This window comes from Pinus tabuliformis, chromosome 5_1, assembly GCF_031772625.1.
Source record: "Pinus tabuliformis cultivar Carrire ecotype Pingquan chromosome 5_1, CPIR1, whole genome shotgun sequence".
Classification (NCBI taxonomy): domain Eukaryota; kingdom Viridiplantae; phylum Streptophyta; class Pinopsida; order Pinales; family Pinaceae; genus Pinus; species Pinus tabuliformis.
In genome coordinates this window covers 630248348-630267317 of record NC_142305.1, presented here as the reverse complement: position 1 = coordinate 630267317, position 18970 = coordinate 630248348, and the positions used below count along the sequence as shown (strand labels likewise).

Sequence of the window (18970 nt, the reverse complement as noted above, 5' to 3'; positions counted from 1 at the left end):
TAATACTTGGTTTGTAAAAATTGAGTACTAAAAACATCACAAGGGAATGAATGTTGTAGAAGTAGATTTTTGTGAGGATGCATTTTGCTTTAGTTTCAGGGGAAAGTTGATGTAGGCTCATCCATGCAAAGACTACATTCAAGAGTGTGGCATGCAAGCACGATGAAGGAAAGCACAACCATATCAATTGTGTAGAATAAATAAATCATTATAGATGGAAGCACATGTGCGAAAGGATGAATGCGACACAAAGAAGGCACATTGCAAAATTTAGGTAAGAAGATAAGATGTGCACGACATGGAGGAAGATACACGAGGACATATGATACCAGTGGGTGCATGGCGGGGAGTGCACATGGCGAGTGTGATGAATGTGCCAAAGGAAGACAAACCATTGGACATATTTTTGAAGTGCCATAAGGACACTCACGAGTCAAATATGGAAATTAAATAGGAGGTAGGTAAAGAGTTTGAATAATTAATTGATTTAAAAATATAATGGTAACAATTAAAATTGTGTTCGTCACTTATTTAAGAGTTATTTAAATTATTAAAAAGCCACAACCTATCTGTTATATATATGAGAGAATTTTCCAATCTAATTTGTCAAGAATCTAACAAAAACTTCCAATTAAATATTTTTGACGCATATTTTAGAAAATAAGATAAACATGAAGTAAAACACCTCACTTTTCAATATTTCTCGTTTCCAGCGTTTCACCACGCTATGATTACAGTTTCATAAATTGAAAAGTACAATCACAAAGCATTACTTGAAAACAAAATTATAATTTCCTTCTGCCTTTTATAAATATTTTATTTAATGCTTCAAAAGGCCCTTTTTCCAATCCCGTGCAACAGGGGCCATCAATGATCGATAGTCACACGAATCATTTGTTGTACGTCCACAAAAATCTTCTTTATGATATTTTTTTTCTGGTTTTTTTTTTAAACTGTCATATATAATGGACAGATCCCCAAGCAAGCCTCCTATGCCTCTCTACTGCAAGAATTCATTCAAAGCTCTCCGAGTCTCAAACGTTCGGATCATCCACACAGAGGCCAACAATGTGGCCGAGGACGATCACCAAGCCCGGCATTAATGGCGGAGACGATGCAGAGGAGGGGCCAAGAATTGGCACGGGGCTGAGAAAGAAAGGGATGGGTGTGAGGGCGTGGTTGCTGCTGGACGCCTCCGGGCAGGCGCAGGTCGTGGAGGCTGGGAAACATGCGATTATGCGGCGCACGGGCCTCCCGGCCCGGGACCTTCGCATTCTGGACCCTCTGCTGTCTTATCCTTTCACCATACTTGGACGAGAGCGAGCCATTGTGATCAATTTGGAGCACATCAAGGCAATCATCACCGCCCAGGAGGTCCTTTTGCTCAATTCAAGAGATCCTGCTGTGGTTCCCTTCATTGACGACCTCCAGCGTAGACTTCATGTGCCCGTCCAACAGGTATTATGATATACTGATATTTCTATTTGCCAATTTGGTGGAGTTTTTATTGCTTTATTGCATAATTGAACTTCACACTAGTAAAGGTGTCCAAATCCCACAGTGGTATGAACATCTCTTAGATTCTCAGACATCTGAAAATGATGTCTGCTAGATACATGTTATTTGTGCTTTGAAATGAATCGACAAGGACAAGGTGAATTGGTGAAAGTCATGGTATCATAGAGGAGATGTTTAGACAACAAGGCTGATAAATCAAACCTAGGGCTTGCTTCTGGTTAGGGGTTTATAATCCCTCTTTTAGAGCCCTGTTTCTTGAGTTACATATGTGTATGACCCAGTCTCATTGTTGGATGGAAGAATGATATGTGCAACGGTGTGACAACAGCCCATGAAGCAGTTTTTATCCCCATAGTTTCACATCATTTTTTTTTATTCTTCTTCCAATAAAGTGGCTTTTATTCATCTCTTTTGTTCATGGGTTTCTTTCTCTTTCTAGTGTATTTTGGTTATTTCTCCCTCTAGGGTTGTTTGACTAATTTTCTTTAAGAGTTGGGCTGCCGTAGTGCTGGTTTATTTTCTTTTTATTGTAAAGATAGGGTTTATGTTGGTTTTGTTTGGTTCTTGCACTATCTCTTGTGAATCTCAATATGATATTAGAGTAGAGATGAATCTCACCCACTCAATTCAATAATAAAGTCAAAGGTTTTTGGCTTAAGGGTTGTAGAACTAAGTTTTGGGTATAATCTCTTTTTAGGGTTCCCTAAGGTTTAAACCCTCCTTTTTGTTGAGAAGTTCAGAGCATTAGCATTAGGTGATTTCTTGTTAGAATTGGCAACTAGGGTCAAACTCCATGTGGGTCATCTTATTTATGGCAGCTGATATTTTTCTTGGATCCCTCTCATCGAGAGGTGTAGGATTGATCTAAAGATCATCCGATTCCGATAAGTATTCATGGAGTTATGAATTTATTTGCATTATAAGACAATTCGTCAAGGTCGGCCAGCAACCAAATAAACCCCACATGTGCTCAATGTTTTAGTATAAATAGAGGTGGCTTTCAAGTCATTTCAACACACTTGGGATCTCTTCCTCTCCATACTTGTCTTTGAGTTTTAGTAGGAGGAGAGATCTTAAGGAATAACGTTGCCCTGATCCAGAGGGCAAAAAGCTGGAACTGCCTAAAAAGCCGGAAAAACTACCGGAAAAGATGGAACTGTTGGAAAAGTCGGAAAAGCCAGAAATGTTGCAAATGCCGGAAATGCCGGAACTGTCGGAAAAGCCGGAACTGCTGGAAAAGCCGGAACTGTCAGAAAAGCTGGAACTGCTGGAAACGTCGGAAATGCTGGAAAAGCTGGAACTGCCGGAAACGCCGGAAATGCTAGAAAAGCCGGAACTGCTAGAAAAGACGGAACTGCCGGAAAAGCCGGAAATGCTGGAAAAGTCGGAACTGTCAGAAAAGCTGGAACTGCAAGAAAAGCCGAAAATGTCAGAAATGCTGGAAAAGCCGGAAATGTTGGAAAAGTTGGAACTGCCGGAAAAGCCAGAACTGCTGGCACTGCTGGAACCACGGGGAACAACCGGAACTGTCGGGAACAGCCGAAATTGCCAGAACTGCCGAAACAGCCGGAGCATCTGTCTTTGAAGGAGAGTAACATGCAAGGGACAACTAACAAACATTGTGACAGTTGTATGGTACTTAGCAGCAAATACACCAAGCATGCAATATTACAACTAGCATGCAAGGGACAACTAGCATGCAACAATAAACATGCTAAGGACAACAAGCATGTTAGGGACAACAAGCAAGCAAGTGACAACAAACAAGCAAGGTGCAGCCAACACATAGGTTAGGATGGCAACATGGTGCAACAATGGCACATAATGCAGTACAGTGATGGGTACAATCATGATTATTGAAGCGTGATGAGATGCAACATAGTGATGATGGGTGTAGCATGGTGCAGCGCGGTGAGGTGCAACATGACGACGAAATGCAGCACAACGATCTTGGAGAATTAGTTGAAGCAACATGTCTTCAACTGATTTCACGTATCATCTTCTTAGAGATGATCTATGCTCTTATCTAAATAAGTCAAAGTGTTGAATTCTGTTGTAAACGTACTCTCTCTCTCTCTCTCTTTGTGCTGAACTATTGAAAAACATATAAGAAGAATTGATCAAGGGTTTCCCCACATTGGGGTTTGTCCTTGGCTAGCGCCACATCTTGTGTCCTCTTGTCTTGGCTTGTCTTTTGTGATTTATGTTTATGATTTATCTGCAATTTACTTTAACGCTGATGTGATTGCTAATCTGGAAAAGATATGGAGCTAACTGTGAAAATTGAAATAAATTGCTCTAAGCATAGAACATACCTAAAATTAACATGGTATCAGAGCTGAGGTGAAGGCAATTGCCAAGCAAGAATGAAGAGCAATCACCAAAGATAGTTGGGAAAGGACAAAAGGATCAGTGGATTCCTCATCCCTCTTCAAATTCACCAAGGGTGAAGTCGAAGCAGAGAATATTATCAGAATGGTGCAATGGAATATGGCCTACCTAAAGATCACTTCATTGGAAGACCGGATCTCAGGGTGGAAGGAAAGGCAGATAACTAGTTCGGCCATTATGCGAAGGAGTGTCCGAATGGCAGGGACACATCACTTGATGATGATAACAATCATTTCAGGGACATCTTTAATGATGAAAGGAATGACAGGTAATGCAGGTCATCAAGGAAATGGCCGACTCTTCATAGAAAGCAAGGAACCCCAGGTATGAAGAATCAAATGTTGTTTCTGATAAGATAAAGAAGCGTTATCTTGTATTGGCCCTCTCCTTCAAATTCTTTGGGAATCTGGCTTATAGATTGTAGTGCTTCAAGGCACTTCATCGGATAGATGGGTGCACTCTCTAATTTGGTAGAAATGGAAACACTGTCTGGTTATACTTGGAGCCGATGCCACCTATCCCGGAAAGGGTGTAGAGAATCTTAACTCTCAATTGAATAAGGGTAACTCGATTCATTTACAAAATCTCTTTTATGTACCTGATCGCAAGAAGAACCTGGTGTCCATCTCGGAAATGGAAGTCAAAGGTTTCAGGGTGGCATTCATCGATGGAAAGGGATGTTTGAATTCAAGTAGAGCATGAAGGTACATGTCTGAGATGTACCGAAGGAAAATCTCATAAGGGGACCATTCCCCTCATGCAGCAGGTCCACAGGTTTGGAACAACCCTAGGAGTTTGAGATTCATGATCGGGAATATCATGTATACAGGTGGAAGAAAGCCCTATATGGCTTGAAGCAAAACACCCCGGGCGTAGTATGAGAGGATTGATAGCTATTTGATGAAGCTGAGATTCACTAGGAGTGAAACCGATCCAAACCATTACCCGAAGGTTGTGGATGATAGACCTCTCATACCGGCACCTTATGAGGATGACCTATTTCTGACAGGTGCAGACCCTATCATTTGTAGAAGTAAGAGGGGGTTGGATTCCGGATGTGGAATGATAAACTGCAAGCCTGTGACTAGCTCGAGGATCTTAACTTTCAAAAGTTATATGGTAGTGATGTCGGACTAGATTTGGGAAATGCCTCTGAGTTTCATAAACTCATTCGCATTGATGTTCTTGGTGAACTTCCGTTCGGACATATGTTTTGCAGCTAGCATGGTGAGCTCATATTTGGTTGAGCCTCACTGGATTGGTGCCAAGAATCTTCTAAGATATCTTCGGGCACAATCTCTCATGGATTGAGATACACTGCCAGAAATATGAAATTACATGATTATTCGAATGCTGACTGGGCAAGCAGTGTGGAGGATCACTACAACACTTCTTAGTGCTGGTTCTCTTTGGATTCTGCTTCGATATCATGGATGAGCAGGAAGCAGAAGTTGGTTGCTATAAGCACCACCGAGATCGAATACATAGCTACGAGTATGATCTCGTTTGAAGCTACATCGTTGCAGAAGCTCTTAAGTGAGCTGTTTGTACACATGGTGAATACCACTGTGATTCTTTGTGACAACCAGAGGGGGGATTCGATTATTGAGGAATCTCGTATTCGATGATTGCTCCAGCAGATAGACATCAGATACTGCCTTATCTGCGATATGGTAAGTCGATGAGCGAGGAGGCTCCATCGCATTGAGACTGATGTACAGGTCGCAAACATTTTGTCAAAGCCCCGGGGAAAGGTCAAATCTGTGACTTTCCTGAACGACTTGGAGTCGTTGAGAGACCTTATTATAAGGGTCCTGCATGTTGCATGCATTGAGCTCTGGGAGCTCTGGGGGGCTTGGGGTACTTACTGGAGCAACAAATGACCACAGGGCGACTCACCCTCCCCCGGTGGTATGCTATGAATAGGATGATTAGTTCTTCTGTGGGCTGGGATGATTAGTTCTCCTGTGGCAACTGTGGAACAAGATGATTAGTTCTCCTGTGGGCCGGGATGATTAGTTCTCCCGTGGCAACTGTGGAACAGGATGATTAGTTCTCCTGTGGGCCAGGATGATTTGTTCTCTGTGGTAACTATGGAATAAGATGATTAGTTCTCCTGTGGGCCAGGATGATTTGTTCTTCGTGGTGACTGTGGAACAGGATGATTAGTTCTCCTATGGGCTAGGATGATTAGTTCTCCGTGGCATCCACTGACAGGATGATTCATTCTCCCGTGGACATGATGATTAGTTCCCTTGTCGAGGCATCCTACCCATGCAGTTTGAGACTCATGGGAAGTACCTCTTATCTGATCAATGCGCAGGGAAATGAGGATAGGGACCATAGTAGTACTATCGATGGACGCATCGCTATATCTACTGTACTCCCTATGCTAGGATTGTTAGGATATTTCGACACATAGGATATAGTTAAGTTCAACTTGGTCTAGTGTAGAGTTAGGTATAGAGTTAAGTAAAGTGTGTTTCTTTACCGTTGTACATTTTGTAACTTACAATCCGACGGTCACGATATGTAGTGATCCGACGGTTCATTCTCTCCTCGGTATTACCGACACTTGATCCGTGGCTTGACACCCGATTGGTCCATGAGTTCTATTTAAAGCGCATGGAGGGTCATTGTTCGGGTAATCCGTGCATGAGAGAAGCTTATGTAAATTTTCATTCTTTGATTAATAAATTGCCTGTAGTACCCACGTTGGGACAGGCCGTGGACTGTTTCCCTCTTTGAGGGTTTTAACCACGTCAAAAATACTGGTGTATTGATCTGTGATCTGGTTGTGAGCGGTGTCCTTTTGGTATTCTTTCTGTGGAACTTACCCTGTAAATTCCTACATGGTATCAGAGCTATTTGAGGGCCGCGTCCGTTGGTGATCCAAATCTGAAGCCGGTAGAACTGCATGCGGCTGTCGTTTCCTAGATCTGCTGTTTCTGACTGCTTTCGGGCCGAGAGGACTGCTCTGTTGCGTTCGGAGCATCTGTTCCAGTGAGGAACCCCTTTCGTTTCACGCGAAAAGGTTTCCGGTAGCCCTAGCTGCGTCATTTTTCAGATCGGGAGGTATACAGTGTTTTTTGCAGTTTACTGTTATTTTCTCTCTGCTTATTTCGGTTTCGGTTTATTTAGCCTTTTTTTTAACCGGATCTATACCTTTCATTTCTGCGTATGCTCTTTGCCCTGCGACTCTGTGCGATCTGGGCAAATCAGAAACAGAAAGGAAGGATTTTTCTCATGCGTATGCTCTTTTCCCTGCACCTTAGTGTGATCTCGGAAAATCAGAAACATTGAGAAAAATATTTAGTTTTTCGGCTAAAGCTAACTTTGAGATTTTTTTTTAAATTTTTTTAGTTTTTTGGCTAAAGCTAACTTCGAGCCGCAAGGTTCGTTTTTCTTTGCATATTCGTGTTGGGTTTTGTGTTTTGTGTTTTGTAGGGAAAAAGAGCTTTCTCAAGGCAAGCACGCAAACCAAGGCCCCCCCCTCTCTCTCTCTCTCTCTCTCAAATTTTTTGTATAGATCAATTGGTTCAAAGCTATTTTAAGAGAGTAGAGGTCTTGGGTTCAAGTCTCCATTTTGTGGGGGCGGATTTTTTCATTCCCGCACATTCGCGCACTTTGCCGGCAACGTCAACAATTTTTTTTCAAAAAGCCATAACTTCTTCATCCGGAAGCCTTTTTCAGAGCCGTTTTTTTTAAAACCGCCTATTTTTTCGAGATCTATCCATTGGAACACTTACTTTCAGCATCTTCAGCTTCAGTTTTTTTAAAAAAATGGAAAGTCCAAGTCATTCTTGACAGCACTAACTACTTCCAATGGGTAGCCTACATGGAAGATTTACTTAGAAGTAAAGGTCTCTTCAGAATAGCCACAGACCAAGAGAAAAAACCAAAAGATGAAGACAAGGCTGCAAAATGGGAAAATAGACAAGATCAAGCACGTGGTTTGATAGGGATGTCTATTTCTCCTGATCTTAGATTCCACATTGCAGAACTTGAGACTCCTCATGAAGCATTAGAAAAACTCGCTAAAGTTTTTGGGATTAAAAATGAAATTAGAGCCCATCAACTTGAAAATGAGTTGCTTACTTTGGATCCTAATAATTTTTCTTGCATTGAAGATTTCTTGTCCAAATTCAAGACCCTTAGATATCTCTTGGAAGGTGTTAAAGTTAAGAAAGAAGATGGTAACCTTATTTATTCCATCCTTACTAAGTTGGGACCAGCCTACTCTGTATTTGTTTCCACTTTCCATTCTACAAGGGAAGCTTTCATTTGTCAAGGAAAAGACTACAAGGCCCCTTCCTTTGACTCCTTTTGTGATTCCTTAATAAGAGAACAAGAAAAACTCTTACACCTTGGTCTTCTTAATCTTGGAAACTCTTCCACGAAAGCGTTAGCCGCCCAGCAGCAACCAAATTCAAAGAATCCTAAGAAGTCATATCCTCAAAAGAATGGTCCTAAACCAACTCAGCCTCAAAATGAAAGATCATTTCAGCAAAATGATAAGACCAATAAAAACAAATGGAAGAAGACTGATAGACATTGTAACTTTTGTAATCGAGATGGCCACTTAGAATCTAAATGCTTTAAGAAGATGGAAGCCTTGGAAGCCGCAATGAAGAAACATAACATCCATGTGGAGCCTACTTCAACTTCAACTTCCGGAATGGCACTTTCTGCATGTCGTTGTCAATCATCTCAGTCTGGTTATGCATTAAATGTATCTTCTTCTTCTTCTCATTCTCATGAGTGGCTCATTGATTCTGGAGCCTCTTATCACATGGCCAAAAACCAAGCCATGTTTTCTTCTTTAAATGATTGTAACACCAAAAATATATATGTTGGTGATGATAGATCTCTTAATGTTGTAGGGACTGGAACTGTTCATCTAGACAATGGTCAGTTTAATGATGTATTATGTGTTCCAACCTTATCCTGCAACCTTCTATCTGTCTATCAGATAACTCATTCAGGTGAAGGTAAAATTGTTGAATTTTCACCTCATGATGTTGTAATCAACAGATTCTAGCTACTGGTCTTGCTGATGATTCCACAAGGTTGTATAAGTTTCACAACTTTGGGTCATCAAATCTTCCCTCAGTATTTGTTGCTCATAATGATGAAGTGAGCAAACTTTGGCATGAGCGATTTGGTCACTTAAACTATCGCTCCCTTCAGCATCTATGTAAAGAAAATATGGTGACAGGTCTTCCTATGGTATCTTGCAGAGATGGTGTTTGTTCCGGATGTGTACTCGGAAAACATCATCGGGACAGTTTTGACAAACGTGCCTCTTGGCACGCCTCAGCCCCTTTACAGCTTGTGCACAGTGATTTATGTGGTCCTCTTCCTGTTGCTTCATTCTCTGGCTGCAAGTACTTCTTAACTTTCATTGATGATTTCTCCAGACGCACTTGGGTATACTTCTTAAAACTCAAGAGCGAAGTATTTAACACATTTTTGGCCTTCAAAGCCTTTGTTGAAAAACAATCTGGACATCAAATTCTTAAGCTAAGAACTGATAATGGTGGAGAATATGTTAAAAACACATTCATCAACTTTTGCACCGAAAATGGAATTCAAATGCAACATACTGTTCCATACACTCCACAACAAAATGGTGTAGCTGAAAGGAAAAATCGCACCTTAAAGGAAATGGCTAATTGTATGCTGCAATCTAAAGGACTCAGTCTTAGTTTTTGGGCCGAAGCAATTAATTGTGCAAATTATATAATCAATCGCACTCCTACTAAGGTTCTAGAGAATATCACTCCAGAAGAAGCTTGGAGTTCCATTAAACCAGATGTAAGTCACTTTCGTGTGTTTGGAAGTGAAGCATGGGCCCATATTCCAGATGAAAAGCATAAAGCTTTAGAACCTAAGAGTGAGAAATGTACTTTTGTTGGATATTCTGAAGATGTAAAAGGTTATAGACTTATTCCATTTAAGTCCAAAAATGTTATCATTAGAAGAGATGTAAAATTTGATGAAAATAAATCGGCCTGCGAGCCTAGTCCGGCGGATGTGCCACCTCTTCCTATCTCTTCTACTTTTGAAAACATTTCTTCTTCAGATGATGAAAGCGAGGATGATAATCCTCCCCCACCTTCTCAGGATCCTCAACTTCCAAGATGGGTCCGTGCTACTCGGGATGCAGCAGGTGATCTTGCCGGTGATCCTACAGATCAGCGACGTACACGTTCTCAGTTTGAAAGAGCCTCTTCTTTACTGGCTCAAGCTCCAGTAAATCATGATCCTGACACTTTTGCAGAAGCTTCAGGCCATCCACATTGGGAAGCAGCTATGAATGAAGAATATCATTCATTGATGACAAATGATACATGGGATCTTGTTCCTCTACCAAAGGGACGCAAACTTGTTAGATGTAAATGGGTTTACAGAACCAAGTATGGACCAGATGGGAAAGTTGATAAACATAAAGCTCGTCTCGTTGCTAAGGGCTTTTCACAGGTTGAAGGCATTGACTACACTGAAACCTTCTCCCCTGTTGCCAAAATGAACTCTATCCGCCTTGTTCTTTCCCTTGCTGCCTCTTTAAAATGGGAAGTCCATCAGATGGATGTTAAATCTGCCTTCTTGCATGGGGACTTGCAGGAAGAAATCTATATGGAACAACCCATTGGCTTCATACAAACAGACTCCAGCCTTGTTTGTCGACTTAAGAAATCCCTTTATGGCCTCAAGCAAGCTCCTCGGGCTTGGTATGCCAAAATGGATAGCTTTCTTTTAGAATCTGGCTTTTCTAGGTGTCATTCTGACAATACTGTCTACACCAAGAAAGTGGGCAACTCTCTTATCATCCTTGTTCTTTATGTTGATGATCTTATTCTTACTGGTAGTGATCCCAACCTTATAAACCATGTGAAGTCCAGCCTTAAAAAGAAATTTGAAATGACAGACTTAGGACACTTACACTATTTTCTCGGTCTTCAAGTCTTGCAATCCAAGGAGGGTATTTTCCTTTCCCAGTCCAAGTATGCTTGTGATATTCTTCGTCATTTTCACATGGAAGACTGTAAGCCAGCCCCTTCTCCCTTTCAGTCTGGAGTCAAACTTTCAGTCTCTTGTACTTCTCCTGAAGTTGATGCTACCTTATACCGTCAACTTGTAGGAAAACTCTTGTATTTAACCCATACTCGTCCTGATCTTTCCTTTGCTGTTGGCCTTGTTGCTCGTTTTATGCAAAACCCCCGTGAAAGTCATTGGAAAGCAGCTAAAAGAATACTTCGTTATGTTCGAGGTACAGTACAGTTTGGGATTCATTACAGTGCCAAAGCAGCTCCTCTGTTAGTTGGTTTCACTGATTCTGATTGGGCTGGTGACCCTGATGATCGGAAGTCTACTGCCGGTTATGTCTTCACTCTTGGTTCAGGACCTATTACATGGGCTTGTAAGAAACAGGCTGCCATTTCTCTTTCGTCAGCAGAAGCAGAGTATCGTGGTGCCGTGGAAGCTAGTAAGGAAGCCTTGTGGCTTCGTCAGATCCTATCAGAGTTTGGCTTTGAGCAGCAGCATCCAACCACACTTTGGTGTGATAATCAAAGTGCCATTCAGCTATGCAAAGATCCAGTCCAGCATCAGCGCAGCAAACACATTGAACTACACATGCACTTCATCAGAAAGCTCATTCATGACCATGTTCTTGAAGTGCAATATTGTCCAACAGATGATCAGGTTGCAGACATCTTCACAAAGGCTCTCACAGAGGCGAAGTTCACTAAACTTCGATATATGCTTGGAGTTCAGGAAGTTGTCACTAAGGGGGGATAGGCTCTAGTGCCTCCTTCCTTCTCCTATTGTGTCATATTTGTAAATCCTTCAATCCTATCCCAAGTTGTTCTTAAGGGGGGATGTTAGGATATTCCGACACATAGGATATAGTTAAGTTCAACTTGGTCTAGTGTAGAGTTAGGTAAAGTGTGTTTCTTTACCGTTGTACATTTTGTAACTTACAATCCGACGGTCACGATATGTAGTGATCCGACGGTTCATTCTCTCCTCGGTATTACCGACACTTGATCCGTGGCTTGACACCCGATTGGTCCATGAGTTCTATTTAAAGCGCATGGAGGGTCATTGTTCGGGTAATCCGTGCATGAGAGAAGCTTATGTAAATTTTCATTCTTTGATTAATAAATTGCCTGTAGTACCCATGTTGGGACAGGCCGTGGACTGTTTCCCTCTTTGAGGGTTTTAACCACGTCAAAAATACTGGTGTATTGATCTGTGATCTGGTTGTGAGCGGTGTCCTTTTGGTATTCTTTCTGTGGAACTTACCCTGTAAATTCCTACAAGGATGACCTCCATTGATTTGGGATCAATGAAACTGATCTGGGATCAGTATGAGTGGTTTGAGACACTCTCTTGTGATATTGATCTGGGATCAATAAAACTGACTTCGGGTCAGTAAGAGTGATGTGACACACTCTCTTCAGATGAAACTGACTTCAGGTTAGTAGAGAATGGTATGAGACATTCTCGATCAATTCTTCTTCTTCATGGTTCAACAGAGCAGTGCAGGGCATTGATGGCAGAGATAGTACAGTCGGACATATGGATCAACGGATGGAGTTCTCCCTAGTTGAGAGGGAGACATTCTCGATCAATTCTTCTTCTTCCTGGTTCAACAGAGCAGTGCAGGGCATTGATGGCAGAGATAGTACAGTCGGACATATGGATCAACGGATGGAGTTCTCCCTAGTTGAGAGGGAGTGTTAAAATTGGCAACTAGGGCGAAACTCCATGTGGGTCATCTTATTTATGGCAGCTGATTTTTTTTTTGGATCCCTCTCATTGAGAGGTGTAGGATTGATCTAAAGATCATCCGATTCCGATAAGTATTCATGGAGTTATGAATTTATTTGTGTTATAAGACAATTTGTCAAGGTCGGCCAACAACCAAATAAACCCCACATGTGCTCAACGTTTTAGTATAAATAAAGGTGGTCTTCAAGTCATTTCAACACTCTTGGGATCTCTTCCTCTCTCTACTTGTCTTTGGGTTTTAGTAGGAGAGAGATCCTAAGGAATAATGTTGCGCTGATCCAGAGGGCAGAACGCCAGAACTGTCGGAAAAGCCGGAACTGTCGGAAAAGCTGGGAAAACCAGAACTGTTGGAAAAGCTGGAAATGTTGGAAAATCCGAAAATGCTGGAAAAACAAAAAAAGACGGAACTGCCGGAAAAGCTGGAAATGCCGGAAAAGCGGAAATGTCGAAAAAACTGGAACTGTTGGAAAAGCCGGAACTGTCGAAAACCTGGAAATGCCGGAAAAGACAGAACTGCAAGAAAAGCTGGAAAAGCCGAAAAACCGGAAAAGCCGGAAATGCCGGAAAAGCCGGAACTGCCGGGACTGCCGGAACTGCTGGGAACAACCGAAACTGTCGGAACTGCCGGGAACAGCCGGAACTGCCAGGAATAGTCGGAACTACCGGAAACTGCCAGGAATAGTCGGAACTACCGGGAACAGCCGGAACTGCCAGGAATAGTCGGAACTGCCGGGAACTGCCGAAACAGCCAGAGCATCTGTCTTCGAAGGAGAGCAACATGCAAGGGACAACTAACTAACATTGGGACAGTTGTATGGTACTTAGCAGTTGTATGGTACTTAGCAACAAATACACCAAGCATGCAATGTTACAGCTAGCATGCAAGGGACAACTAGCATGCAACAACAAGCATGCTAAGGACAGCAAGCATGCTAGGGACAACAAGCAAGCAAGGGACAACAAACAAGCAAGGTGCAACCAACACATAGGTTAGGATGGCAACATGGTGCAACAAGGGCACATAATGTAGTACAGTGATGGGTACAGTCATGATTAATGAAGCATGATGAGATGCAACATAGTGATGATAGGTGCAGCATGGTGCAGCGCGGTGAGGTGCAGCATGATGATGAAATGCAGCACAACGATAGGTGAAGGAGTCACCTTGGAGAATTAGTTGAAGTAGCATGTCTTCAACTGATCTCGTGTATCATCTTCTTAGAGATGATCTATGCTCTTATCTAGATAAGTCAAAGTGTTGACTTCTGTTGTAAACGTACTATCTCTCTCTCTCTCTCTGCTGAACTATTGAAGAACATATAAGAAGAATTGATCAAGGGTTTCCCCACATTGGGGTTTGTCCCTGGCTAGCACCACATCTTGTGTCCTCTTGTCTTGGCTTGTCTTCTGCGATTTATGTTTATGTTCTATCTGCAGTTTACTTTAATGCTGATGTGATTGCTAATCTGGTAAAGATATGGAGCTAACTGTGAAAATTGAAATAAATTGCTTTAAGCATAGAACATACCTAAAATTAACATTTCTCTTCTATTCGTGAATGCTTTTTATTTCTTTAGATTATGATCTTCTTCTTGTTAGATTATTAGTGTTCTTCTTCATCAATCAGTAACTAATGCATGAACATAAATAGACAAGAGATACAGAATGTAGGCTATCAGCCAGGGCCAAAACCTCTCACTCTTTGAGAGGAAAACCGGCACAAATTCGTCTTATAGAGATTCCAATTGACGAATACCAAGACCAAGACCCTTGACCTAGTAGCCTCTCCAAGACTAAAACACAAGTCCTCTTCCATCTTCTCAATCACCCTTTCTCAGTTCCTTCTGCTTCAGATCTTTCATCATCACTGTCATCATGTAGTTATATCAAACTGAGGTCACTGTAATACTCCTCTTCCTCCAACAGTAGAACCGAATCCTTATTTTTGAGATAGTATTGAGACCTTATTCAACATAATATTACGGAGGGCTAGTCACATACTAGTGATCCTCTTCTTGCTGTATATACCAAATCATTGTGGCATAATATTGAGCTGTAGGTTCTTAATGATCTTTATGATGCGAAACTGTGATTTCTTCAAGGACACCGATTTGTGGTCTATATAGAGACCATTCTCCGTCACTGTCACTGTGATCATAAGAGGGATCCGAATTCCCTTGACATTGGTTAACTATAGAGAGAACCCCGCTGTCCCTTCTCCATTCGAGTTTCTTTTTGTGATAGATACAAACTTATTACTGCCTCCGAAAAATCTCTAACATCCGAGCTTACTATTGCCTTATGTTGTCTCCGAAAATCTGAGACATTCGAATTTCTGTTTTGCGAAATCTGAGATATGCGAAGTTTGAACTGTGTCTTCTGCATTGACCCTAGCCATGTATATAACCGACGTTAGCATCCGAATGGGTATGTCTCCTTGAGTGAGTCGACATGAGCCATTACTTCATCTTGTAGGCCAACAAGAAGAAAGAGGGACTTGTGCTTGATGTTGGAGGGCTTTATAGACTTCTATACATTTGACCTATGCTCAAGAAGAGCTCTTCATACATGATATTGACTCTTTGACTTTAAAGACAAATCCTGAGGCTCTCAATGGGAGCCATCTATATAAAACTCTTGCTTATGAAACCCATGAAGCAAGGCATTATGAAAATAATTTTATTTACTTCTTCAACATGTTATCAAAGCGAAGGTTCAGCAGACAAAGAAAGGGCAGAAAATAGACATGCAAAGATCAAGTTTCAAGCGAAGCTTCTAAGCAAGCTGAAGATCTACATCTTGATAAAACCCTAGATCAAAGGATCAACCTACAACAACAGTATATAGTAATAGGGGTTGTTGTTTATCTGATCAAGGAGTCTCAAGATACATACCAACAACGTTGATGCCTCCTACAGTCTCGATAAATGACACTATCTCAGTCTTGAAATCTTGGATTCTTAGAACTTAATTGGGGGTAGATATAGGAGCTTGAATGAACAACACTGATATAGAAGCTATACTATCTGCTGCATACTACAAGGTTCCATAAGTTCAATTATATCAACAGTTTGTATATCAAAATAGCTCGAAGGAAAAGAAGGCAATCTTCCTATCAAGGATCTCATCTGATGGAAGCAACAATACATCTGCCTCATCAACAGTCATCATGATCAGGGTGAAGATCTCATCTTCACATACCAAGTAGGAATCTTTACATTCTATAATCAAGTTTGGTTCAATGACTTCATGAATGCAAGGAGATCTATAGATAGATGGGTCATCAAATGTCCTTGCATAGAATAAGAAGGATTGACAAAATCCTTATGGAGAAGAGAAGTCAGTGAACAAGTCTCCTTTGAATTCATGAGAAGGAACTCTTAAAAGTCCTCTCATCTCTATGTAGCAAGAAAGGAGACAGATAAGAAATATATAAAATGCTAGAAGAGGTGATCTCTGAAATGCAGTAAAGAAGGAATATCTTCATGAGATCTCATTTGGGAGATCTTAGAAAGATGATAAGAAAATAATCATCTACGTTCTTAATAAGTAGGATAACAAGTGTCCTTGGAATATGGAAATTTCCTCGTGCAACAATTTGTGGTCTCTATGCCAGTGTCATGTCCCTTCTCAAACACATTTGTAACTATACAATTTTGCATAATTTTGGCTAAGGAAGAGAACCCATCATTTTCGACTTAGGGACTTAGGAGGCAATTCGACTTAATTTGGTTGCTATTGGAATGTGGGGGGCACCCACATGGGAATTCGAATTGTCCCATTCGAATAGCTTGGAGGGAAAGTCGAATAGGTGGATGGAGGGGCCCACATGAGGCAAGGGAGGCCCAAGGAGTTATAAGGAGGGAGTAACTCTCATTTTGGGATTCATTCATACATCTTGCAAACACAATCACTTCACTGTTCACTCTGTTGTTTAGCTGAGTCGACCAACTGTTTAGCCATGAATCTCTCAAGCGAGAGATTCAACCTCTACTTCGGGGGACCATCCGTGCCTGCCCTAGAGAGGCAGTTTTACAAGGATTTCAGGAGTTCCGGGGCAGTGACATAGCACCACCAACCAATGCAGAGCAAGGAGTGTGTATTTCTGGGCAGCCAGGAAACATGCAGAGGGAGATTGAGGCAAGTAGAGATTTGATTGCTTGTCCGGGAGTTGGGGAGCTGAGGTAGCAACATTAGACTAGTGCTTTTGCTGGGTTTTATAGCCACCTGAGCCAACATTCCAGCAATTCGAACTGTTGGGCTGGGGGACAACACAGAGGCCACACAACAAATTTTCGTGGTACTTGGGAGCAGCTGAGTTGCGCCAAGAGATCATCCGGGGAGTCAAGGGATTGGATAGCATGGGTGAACTCAGCATTTTGGAGAAGTTTTCAAGTGGATTTACAGGCAGTTTCCAACAAGTCAAAATTGGCAGCTAGAGTTGAGGTGAGGCTCCAAGGGGGTCAAAAATCAGAACTCTAAACTAGCCAAAATCCTTTCTGGGTTTATCTGGGTTTTTGACAAGGATCCTAGATATAAAGTTTCATAATTTTCTGAGCACCGGAGGTGGGGTTTTAAGTCGTATCTTTGCAGCAAACATTGTAGAATTATTTGGGATTGAATAGTGCCTTTGGGGGTTGATTTTGGGAAGTCCAAATCGGGCCAAACCATTTTTGGGTTTTGGCGAAGGAGTCTGGGGTTAAAAGCATATAAATTTCTAGGTAGTTTCGGTGCACTTTCCAGCCATTTGAACTTCAATAGAGCAGTTGTTTTTGGGCAGCGCAGTGCAGATTGGTGCAGCAGCTGGGCAGCCTTCAGCTCAGCCATTTTCCTACCTGGGTTTGGTCTTGCTTGTCCTTTCAGACAAGCCCAGGTGCACCATTCCATCATCTATTGTATTTGACTTGAAAAAATATAATAAAATGGCTTAGAAGTTCTCCATTTGCAACTTTAATATGGGTGTTTGCTGAAATTATCGTTTTTGTAATTTGTTGCATGCATTATTTGCTTGTTATCACTTGTATTCCTATTAAGGATCATTACAACGAGATAGAGAAAGACAAGTTAAAAGGACTCAAATAGGTGTAGAAAGGAAAGGTTGAAAGGACAAAATAGTACTATGGAAAGATTATGGAGAGGAGCACATATCGTCGGAAGGGTGAAGGAAGCTGAAGAAAAGGGCCAAGGGAAGAGGGAGTAGCAGACCTCTACTATGAATAAGATGGTATCTCTCTAAAAGGGTCCTATCATGAGTCCTTACAGATATGACCATGATAACAAGATGCATCATGGCATCATGAAAGCATTAGAATCAAGAGCTCGTGATATCACCATGAGAAACATGAAGGACATAGCTCTTGGGAATCTCATTGGACATTAAAGGAAAAGAAGAAGTCATCCAAGTCAAAGGAAACATTTGCCAGATGAGGATATGCAAGATCCTGTAGATTCTCTGATAGAAACCTAAGCAGAGGATCCCCTAGTCTGGGAAGACAACAAGTGTTTCATCAAGAAATCCAACTTTTGGAATTCATGAGATGAAGGACCGAGGACTTGAGAAATGAAGTAGATCAAGGGATTGAAGATCTTTTCAATCAAGAAAGCTGCTGGAAGAAGTCTAAAGGAAAAATGAGGTATGTATGCTTGTATTTGTAATTAATATTGTAATGTCATGACATATGGTTGCAGGTAACATGGATCAGGCATGATCAAAAGGAAAAAGGATCTCCTCCTCTGAAAGGATGCAAAAAGGCATAAGTTACACTACATGAAATCAACATAATATTGCCTCATATGAAGTATGAGGTGGTTGACTACAGCTAAAGAACTTTGATTGAAAGCTCCTGGGAATGGAAGGTGTGAGGATAGAAGAGATTGTGAAAAATGCAACCATGACAGAGGCAATCAACATCCAAAGAATCAGGAAGATTTGACTAGGAAATCTCCCGGAAAGATATGAAGACTCCGATGGAAGTCTGAAAAGATGAAGGCCCTTGAAAACAGATATCTTTGGGAGATATGTCAACATGTATGCAGGGTGTTGATACCTACAAGAAGATGTCATTGGAAAAAGGCCATCACCAAAAAGGTAATATGTGATTTGTTTTTGGTTTCTGATCTCTTGGAGGAAGTCTAGGTATGTGTGTAGGGCCAAGGTAAGGAGAGTTGTGGAGGATGTCACAACTATGTACCTTGTGATCCCAAGCAATCACTGTTGAAGAAAAGTGAAGATAGATGGCCCTATGAAGGAAGCCCCAGATGT

General features: G+C 41.5%; 1 protein-coding gene across 2 annotated transcripts in view; it reads left to right on the top strand.

Moving 5' to 3' along the window:
* The first annotated feature begins 873 nt into the window (after window positions 1-873).
* Window positions 874-18970, top strand: part of LOC149166529 (magnesium transporter MRS2-3-like) — a 175727-nt gene continuing 157630 nt past the window's right edge. Inside the window, exon 1 of one of the 2 annotated variants that reach the window (XM_089432655.1) lies at window positions 874-1458. In XM_089432655.1, coding sequence (XP_089288781.1) covers window positions 1069-1458 — 390 coding nt within the window. In that variant the 5' untranslated portion in view covers window positions 874-1068. The remainder of the gene's footprint in view (window positions 1459-18970) is intronic. The other variant, XM_089432654.1, reaches the window with a different exon arrangement.